This window comes from Papaver somniferum, chromosome 11, assembly GCF_003573695.1.
Source record: "Papaver somniferum cultivar HN1 chromosome 11, ASM357369v1, whole genome shotgun sequence".
NCBI lineage: Eukaryota > Viridiplantae > Streptophyta > Magnoliopsida > Ranunculales > Papaveraceae > Papaver > Papaver somniferum.
In genome coordinates this window covers 138,695,686-138,705,827 of record NC_039368.1, presented here as the reverse complement: position 1 = coordinate 138,705,827, position 10,142 = coordinate 138,695,686, and the positions used below count along the sequence as shown (strand labels likewise).

At 38.3% G+C, this 10,142-nt stretch overlaps 1 protein-coding gene across 1 annotated transcript; it reads right to left on the bottom strand.

The window, feature by feature from the left end:
• Window positions 1-329: 329 nt before the first annotated feature.
• On the bottom strand, window positions 330-1,073 carry LOC113325325 (trichohyalin-like). Its single transcript, XM_026573524.1, has one exon. It carries the CDS (start codon window positions 1,071-1,073, stop codon window positions 330-332), a length of 744 nt encoding a protein of 247 aa, XP_026429309.1.
• Window positions 1,074-10,142: the final 9,069 nt, after the last annotated feature.

The following is a 10,142-nucleotide window of genomic DNA, read 5'->3' as shown; positions in this document are numbered from 1 at the left end:
TATGTTGTCAAGAATATCCTTTGTAGATCTTTGAAATATGAAATTGACCTTTCTGGTAATCCGTCAAACCAGGCCAATGCCTCGCCGGTCAAGCTCGCTGGGAATATCCGCATATATTATAGAGTGTAATTGACCTTTGTAGATCTTTGAAATATGAAATTGACCTTTCTGGTAATTCGTCCCCACTGCATCAATCATAGAGTGTATTGCCTCAAGTGTTGTACAGCACTTTCCGTTCCACTGAACATGCTTGTAAATGTGGGTAGCACACATTTTTCTGGAATATCCGCATATATTATGTCATAGGTGAATGGAGACTTGCCCGCCTCTTAGATTGCTTCTGCCAATTGCGCTCTTCCTCCTCTCTCCGAGTTGCTAATCATGAACCTCATTTCCCGTAGCTCGTTCATGATCTCCTGATTCGGGTTCCTCCCGTTTCCTTCGTTATGACCACCTCTCATCAAGCTAGGTCTTCCCTCACCTCGCCTAATTTCTTCTTGATGCCTCTCGATTTCGTCAAGTCGCGTTTCCTCCTCTCTCCTTAATTCATCCGCGTTTCTCCTTTCTTCCTCGTATCTTCGTCTTTGATCTTCCCATCTTGTTGCCTCTAGCGCGCTCCTCAGATCTCGTTCTTCACTATCTTCCTGTTGTCTTCTTCGTCGCCGCTCTCCTCCATCATCCTCGCAGTCTAGTCTCTTTGGCAATGGTTCCTCATCCTCTGACAACATCGTGTTTCCTTCCAAGTCTACAATGTCTGCCGCTAGTTCCTCATTAAGTTGGTCGTTGTTCAACATTATCCTAGCGTTTTGCCTTGCTAACCTAGCATGTTGCTCTGCTAAATTTCTGTCTCGTTTTTGTTCAAGACGAAGCGACTCTCTTAGTTGTTCCAGCGTCATGTGTTTTTCTTCAACGTTTTCCTCCAACTCTTCATGAGTTTTTTCCTCCTCTGCAGCAGTTTTCGTGTCGGAAGTATGTACCGAACCTTCCCTGTAGTTGTCTTCTCCGCTTGGACCATTTCGTCGCTGATTTGCGCCTTGCCTTTCACCTGTAGCTGACGTTCCTCCCTTTTCCATTCTTCCTCTCCTCGCCTCAATACGTTCGCTTCTCCTTGTCACTATCTAATTCCTAGCTCGATCTAGTGCTATATCCATCTAATAATCTTCAACTCCACAATCTTCCTTTGCTCCTGCTCGTGATATTCTAAGATCTCTTCCTGTCCTATGTTCCTAACTTTGGGTATGAATGAAAAAACTCAGAATCTACAAACGCTAACCTCAAACAACTCGCTAGATCTATAATCTCTAAAATCTCTAAGATAACTTCTTTTCTTTTCCAACTCTTAGATGAGGATAAATCCCCAATCTAAGTTCCCTGTTTCTACCGCCAAAATGTAACTACCAAAAACCGGTAGTACACCCAAATGGTAAGTCAACAAGATCCAAGACATGAATTACTAATTTGATAAAGAAACTTTTATTGATTTATTGAATATGGATTCAAGATTACAAGATTACACACCAAGGAAAACCATAGTCTTACTCTCTAGGCTAAGATTTCTACCCTACCTTAAATTCCATCCCCCATTTGTTTCCCAAGGACCTCTATTTATAGGCAAACCCTTCCTAGTGCGGGACAACTCATTTTACTTCACTTGGACTTCGTGGTCTTGCTTTATCCTTCGCCCAGCCCGTTTTCCACAAAGTTTTTTCCCTTCTTTCACTGATATCCATGTGATCCTGTTGGGACAACTATCCTATTTCTTGCTCAATAAGTATCATCTTCGCTGAATGACTTATGACCCAAGCAATCTTACTTCTCTCTCTCCCCTCGTGGGTTGTATCTTTTCAAGCACTCCAATTGACTCTTCGTGATGCTTATACTTCGTGTCTTCAATTATGCGAAGTGCTTTTGGGCTTTGATTTGACAAGTCACTGACCGAGATCTTTGACCAAGATTTATTCTCCCTTTCAAGGTCTTCTCGTGGGGACATATGGCGAACCTATTTTGTGTATTTTCTATTAGTTGGAAGGAAGTTTGGTTCCAACCTCCATGAGTTTGTTGTTTGAAGTTTATAGGGGTTTGTTAGGTTGTTTTCCGTTTTTGTTGTCTACCTTGCTTTTTGGAGGCGGTTTGTGTTGGAGGAGGTTTGTGTTGGTTGTGTGGGAAGTTCTTAAGTTTAGCCTTGTATCTTTTGGGGCTGTTACTCGGTGGATTTCCCCTTTTCTCTTTTTTTTTCGGTCAGTTTGGGTTAGTTTATAATTCATGTACGCAATCATTTCATTTATATTTTTAATTTATTGATCAAAAAAAGAATTTTCATGTGTGGGAATAATTAACCATCCACAAAGGCACTATTATATTTAGGTTCCTAGATAATAGTGCCTTTGTGAAGTTTGACATTGTTACAATTTTCATGTGTGGGTATAATCTTCCGTGAAGTTTGACATTGTTACAATTTCTTGGAACTTTCCCGTGATATATGAGTTAAAGAGGAAAAAGCAAATAGGTTTTCAACTAAGTTTGTCAAACCCTTATAAGAGAGGTTTGGCTTAAATATGTCTTTTTAGTTTTAACACAATTTCCTTCGAGACTTTGGGAAAGTTAGGCGCAGGCCCAAAAAAAATAATATTCTCATTGTCATGTCCACAATTAATTTTAGGTACGGTGATATCCATAATTATTTCCGTGACACTCATAATTATATGAAATTATTAAAAATGTATGCATGACGGATTATGCATCCGCATGACGTGTTATGCACCACTAGTATATTTGGGAACGCAACTTGGATATAACATATCTAAATATCCGCGCCTTGGAATTTTACAAATTTTATATTGTTGGAAATCTTTTTAAGAGAGCTAAGCAGCGAGTACAAACAACAATATCAAATTTTTGTTTTTCACGAAAAAATCGGAGATGATCATTATTTTAGGCAAAATTTCGAAAACTGACTACATGTCCATTGTGCAGCCACCAAAAACGATGCATGACACATTATGCAAACGCATAACGAATTATGGAACCATTTTCTCGACTAAATAACAAATTATGCATCTATACCAACTTATGTATCCATTGTTTCGGTTGATTTTACTGCGTACATAAAAAATTGATGCATAATGCAGTATGCATCCATATTTACGGATGCAAATCAGGTTATGCATCTATTTTTTCGATGCATAAAAGATTGTGCAACAATTTTCTCGATGCATAATGCATTATGCAGTCATATTTTCGGATGCATAAAAGGTTATGCACCCATTTTCACGACTGCATAACATGCTATATAGATATTATTGTAGGTACATGACAAGTTATGCAACCATATTTTTTGATGATTTCAATACAAGAAAAAAGTAGCTGCATAACGTGTTATGTAACGATTTTCTGAACTGCATAACAAGTTATTTAATAACTTTTGTAGATGCATAATAGGTTATGCAATCATTTTCATAACTCCATAACAAATTATTCAACCACTATGACCAAACACCAATGCCCATATCTGTATATTATAGAAAGTAGACAGAAAATCCCAAAATCTAGAAATAGTAGCTTAATATATTTGTCTGATGACGACAAGAATAAATAAATAAAAAGATTGAACTAGCACATACCCAATCGAAGCCACCTCACAAGTATTACCTTGTTTCCACCAAAAGTTCCGAGGATTGAAACAAAAAGTCCTTATCTATTATACCTTACAATAAACTTCAGTTATAAAGAAGAATGAAAATCTAAATACTTTGTACGTTAGCTTGTTCATCCCGACTTGAACTAAGCTAGTGTAAACTGAGCAGCCGATGCCGCAACCAATGATAACCTCCATAGTGCTTAAAATGGCTTATCTAATGATCATGGAAGAAGTGTACATCAGCAGTCTGCCTACTGAATTTATGGCAACCAAGTTTAGCTAGTTATGAGCAGGGCAACGCCTCTCCAAAATACCCCTTAAAATCTAGTATTAAACAACAAACTACGCTAACAGTACTGGCAAAAATTCATTAAGCAATCCCCGATCTCCCGTCGAAATTTTGTGATATCTCCGACGAATTGAACTCGTGTGAGCTAGTAGTGTTTAGCTTAATGAATTCACCTACATCATCAAGTAAACATATGATAAATTCAAGTAAAATGAAATTTCTATACTTACAAAAGCACCAGCCAATTTGTCAAGCCTCCAATCCTTTATGGCATTAAGCCTCTTCAAATGTTTCTCTAATCCCCTCGCCTAAAATTCTGCTACGACAGCATATTATAAACCACAAAGAGAACTTAAGTTATTGACCGAAGGAATGTTCCGGTTACCTAACTAGTTCACCATCTCAAAATAAAAAACAAATGAGCAGAAAAACATGTTCCGGTTACCTAACTAGTTCACCATCAATGAGTAATTTCTGGCATGATTCAATCAGCAGGGAATGGAAACAAAGTGAAACAGAGAGAGATTACGAACCGACATTGAGTTTTTGGATCGTAAATTAGGTTTTCCCTAATTTTCTATTCCTTCTTCTTCTTCCGCCTCTGGAGCTAATTCACCTATTATGAGAAAGAAACAAAAACCCTAACAAACCCTACTTCAAAGCTAGCCTAATTTCTCTCAAACCCTAGTTCCCCAAATCATAATTATAGAATCAAACAAAAAATAAAAAATCTTGTATTGTCTATCTATATTACTTCAGAGTTGGGAGCTAGGAAGCTGAGGAAATTGAAGAAGAAGATAGTTCGCGCGTGAAGAAAAGAAAAAAGAAACCAGAACATAACTTTATTAATCATGGGTTTTTGGGAAATTTTCTTATAAAAAATGGTTGCGCGCATGCGTTTTTCAGGGCGTGGGTTTCATACCGAGAAAAACGGAAGAATGGGTTTGACCGTAGTTTTGTAAACTGAAGACCATATATTACCTGACCACACAAACTGCTGTAGGAAGTCGTGATAGGTATATGCCCTTTCCTCCGGATGTAACATGTAATATTCACAAACTTTATAATATGTCCCTTATGCTAAAAGCAAAAAACAAAAATCATCAATAGGTCTATCCACAAAAAGATTGCATAGTAAGTGGTCTATTTAATAAAATGAGAATTTAACCATCAAACATGCAATTTAATCCGTTTCAAGCAAGCTTACCTGATCATGATGATGAGTATCATCATCATAATGATCATACTCATCTTCATAGAAAAGTTCTATTCTAATATCATCACTATAACGTTCAACACCATGAGAGAAAGAAAGCAAAAAAGCAAACCCGTCTTTTGATCAGTTTTATAATGGAGGATTTCCTTCCAAGTTGTGCATACACGTTTGGCATGTAAAGCCTCCCCAATAGGTAATCGAGAAAGTATGTTTTCTAAGATATTACCATGAAGATCTTCCATGTTGTTGATTATGTTCTAACCTAAATTCTTATTTTTCTATGGCTTTGCGGCAAGAGATTCGATATACTTTAATTTTTATTTTTGTTAACAAAGCATTACTAGTAAGTTCTATTTTTAAATCTGTACCCTAAAGGCCTAAAGCTTCTCCGGAAGAACATAACAGAGGATCTGAGCCCATTTTCCTGAGTAAATTGCAGTGATAGTTTACATTCCCACTGCGTAACAACTGACACAGAGACTGTTGCTCTAAAACCCTGCGGAAGCGATTTGCACAACTACCAATGGTACTCTAAATAATGCAAAGAACACAAACTAGAAAAGAAAAGAGACAAGAATTTAACGAGGTTGAATCCTCGGAAACAATAAGAGATTTATATATTATCGTTTGGAAGAACACATATAAACCCTAAGAGAGAAAGAAGAATTTTTGGTGTGTTTTTCTAGGTTCTCTACTAGGCTATTTATGTACACATAGGTAGGGATTAGGCTTCCATAACTTAGCTAATAAGTTCCTAGTCTTTTAGGAGTAAGAAACCGATAAGAGTTATCAAAACTCTTTGTGACCGACTGATTTTGGTTATCCCAAAATCATCTCCACCGACCTAGCAATCTTCTAGAATAAGAACACACGGTTTTGGAGTTCAATAATATTTGGACTCTCCACAAAACCGTGTCCTTCAATTCCGTCAGCGTCCAATAATTCTCCACCTCGGATCATGCATTCCTGCATGAAACGATCAATAACAAAATCACCTTCGTTTTCCAACGTTGATTGCGCCATAGGCTGCCTACGTATCCTCTGCAAGGAATCAAACCGACCGTAGTTCACTTAATGGCCTTGATAGAAGGCCTCCACCAGGTTCCTAAGAACCTATACCCCAAAGGGTATCACCAAGCCGGAAGAATGTGAATCAATTTCGAGCAATGACGAAACTTGACCCCAGATACTACTTTCGTTAACATATCAGCTGGATTGTCTTTGGTATCGATCTTCACAAGTAGAATGTCGTTTTCTTCTTCCAGAATTTCTCTAAAAAAGTGAAATAGAACATCTATATGTTTGGTTCTGGCATGATGCACTTGATTTTAGCCAAGTAAATTTCACTAAGACTATCACAATGCACATGCAGTTGTTCCTGCACAACACCCAAGTCATCGAGAAAACCTTGTAACCATATAGCCTCCTTAAATGCCTCTGTCACTTCCATATACTCCGCTTAAGTAATTGAGAGAGCCACAGTAGACTGCAAAATCGATCTCCAACTAACCGGTGCTCCAGCCAAGGTAAATACATACCCTGTAGTTGAACGCCTCTTATCCAAATCACCAACATAGTCAGAATCCACATAACCAACACACAACTGATTGTTCTCATCTTCTTTCACAAACTCCAAGCCAACATCAACAGTACCGTAAATATAACTCAAAATACATTTCACAGCTTGCCAATGTCCTTTACCAGGATTATGCATATAACGGCTGATCATACTTACTGCATGTGAAATATCCGGCCGTGTACATATCATCGCATACGTTAAGCTACCAACAACACTAGCATATGGGACTTGGGCCATATACTCACGCTCTTCTTCAATAGTATGAGACATATCAGAATTCAACTTAAAATGAGGACCAAGGGGAGTACTTACAGATTTAGTTCCTTCGCAGATACCAAATTTCTGCAACACTTTCTTCAAGTATGCCTTCTGAGACAAGCAAACCTTACGCTCCTCTCTGTCCGTTGAATCTCCATGCCAAGAATCTTCTTCGCTTCTCCTATATTTTTCATCTCGAACTCAGTTGACAATTTCTGCTTCAAATTATCAATCTCTTTCTTGTTATTCGATGCAATCAGCATATCACGACATACAAGAGCAAATATATGAAAGACCCATCACATAGCTTCTTGAAGTATACACAATGGTCATAGTGACTTCTTGTGTATGTCTGTCCAATCATAAACTGATCAAATCTCTTGTACCACTTTCTTGGATACTGTTTCAGCCCATACAACGATTTCTTCAGCTTGCACACAATCTTCTCTTCCAGCAACTTTGAACCCACTCGGCTGAGTCATATGGATATCCTCTTCTAGATCACCATGTAAGAACGCCGTCTTGATATGTAGCTGAACTAGGTATAAATCATATTGTGCTACCAAGGCCAACAAAATTCGGATTGCTGAGTGTTTCACAACTGGAGAGAACACCTCTTTGTAGTCAATCCCTTCCTTTTGGGCATAACCTTTTGCAACTAACCTTTCCTTGTAGCGTACTTGATTCATCTGAGATCCTTCTTTCTTAGCATATACCCATTTGCACCCAATGGACTTCTTACCATTCAGAAGCTTCGTAAGAATCCACGTTCCATTCTTGTAAAGAGACTCCATCTCATCCTGCATATCAGCTTCCCATTCTTGATGCTCTACACTGTGTATAGCTTCAAAATAGGTATTAGGAATGCCTTTTTCAATAACTGGTAATGCATAAGCTATAAAATCATTCATCCAACCAGGTTTCCTGATTGATCTTCTCGGTTTGCTGGTTGTTATGGTCTCAGTGACCGTAGCTTCTGTATCTTCCACTGCTTCATGTTCCTCTTCATAAACATCGTCACTATCATTTTTAACTTCAGTAGTTACCTCCCTTGTAGATGTCACGCCTTCGGAAATAGTCGTAACAGATACAAACTTAGCTGGAATTAGTGGAGTTGCATCAATCTCCACCTGCTGCAAAGGCTCACTAGAACTAGTGCTTCTGTTCTCCACCTGCTGAGAACCCCAAGACTTTACCATAGACGCTTCATCAAATGTAACGTCTCTACTCATGACTATCTTCTTCTCTACTGGATTCCAAATTTTGAACCCTTTTACTCCTTTCTTCACACCCATAAAGATCACTTTAACAGCACGACTATCAAGCTTGTTTTCACTAACATGATACCAAGCAGGGAACAAAAAATATAAATTGAGTCATAGTCATAAGCTGGTTTACCATACCACTTCTCCATCGGAGTTTTACCTTCTAATGCAGCTGATGGCAACCTATTAATGAGGAAGCACGCATATGTAACTGCCTCTGCCCAAAACGCTTTACCTAATCCAGCATTAGATAACATACATCTTACCTTCTCCAGCAAAGTAATTCATGCGTTCAGCTACCCATTTTGTTGCGGTGTCTTCTTAACTGTGAAGTGCCTCTGTATTCCCTCATCTTGACATACTTGCAAGAATGGATCACTTTTGTACTCTCCACCATTTTCCGAACGTAGTACCTTTATCTTTCTGCTAGTTTGAGTCTCAGTTTCCTTTTTCCACCTCACAAAGACTTCTAGGACTTCATCCTTGTTCCTCATGGTGTACACCCACACGCGCCTAGAATAGTCATCAATAAAAGACACAAACTAATGTTTCCCTATCAATGATGCATTCTTGGAGGGACCCCAAACATCTGAGTGAATATAATCAAGAACTCCGATAGTGTTATGGACTGTTGTGCCAAAGCTTGTTCTTGTCTTCTTGCCTTTCACACAATGTTCACAAAACTCTAATTTGCAGGCAATAGCACCTTTCAATAAATCTTGACGAATTAAAGAGTGTAACGACTTATCACCTGGATGTGCAAGTCGCATATGTCATAACTTCGTTGTCTCCATCGCTGAAGTCTCGATGTGTTCAGAAATTGACACATCTCCTGTTACTGTACTCTCAGTTAAGTAGTACAAGTTATAATGCCTTGTGCCCTTCATGATTACCAACGATCCAGAGATTACCTTTAGAATGCCATTTTCAGCGACTAACTTGTAGCCCTTAGCTTCCAAAGTTCGGAGCGAAATCAAATTCTTCTTCACAGCAGGTACGAACCTTACTTCCTTTAGCTCCCGAACCATACCATCATGCATCTTGATTCTAATACTACTAATCCCAATCACCCTGCAGGTATGATTATTCCCCATACGTACTTCTTCATAAAACTTCTCGAAGCTTGAGAACCAGTCCCGATGAGGACATATGTGATAAGTAGCACCAGAATCTAGTACCCATGTACCGTCAGTTAGGATACACGCTGATGGTGTCACAGTCAGTGAGAAATCCGAAGCTACATCTGAATCATCACTTGCCTTAGCAATGTTCACCTCGGTCTTGTTGTTATCTCCTTCTCTATCTTTACGCTTGGAAGGAAGAAATGATTTTCAAGTAAACCCTAACAAGAAAAGAAGACTTGAACTATATTAACTAAGAATTAATTTACTTAAATAAGATGGTTATTGTTAAATTTTACCACAATTTCCTTTGAGGCCTATAGTGAGGCCATCCCCGGTGTCAATGTCCATTTAAGAAATTGAGAGCCCATGTAATGATAGACTCGAGTTGCAATCGCTGCCGGAGACAAGCTAGGTTTCGAGCACCAAGTGAGTTTTTTTGGTTCTAATATCATCTTATGTGATTTAATTTTCATACAGGTATTTACCCACAGTCGGTTACCAAGTGTTTAGGATTAACATGAATACAGGTGATTAGATTTTTCTTAGGAATCGAAGTTCTAATACAAAATTTTCCTAGGGATTGAACTTTTATTGTTTTCAGGATAAAAGGAGGGGGAGGTAAGTCTAGACTCTATCAAATATACACTCGTTCTACGTCAATTTGAAGAATATCTTGTTAAAAATATTACTAATTTGTGATTTAATCAAGAAATATCTAGAAAATACTTCACATTCAGTGGCTTAGTCAGATAACACGTTGGTCAAATGACTAGT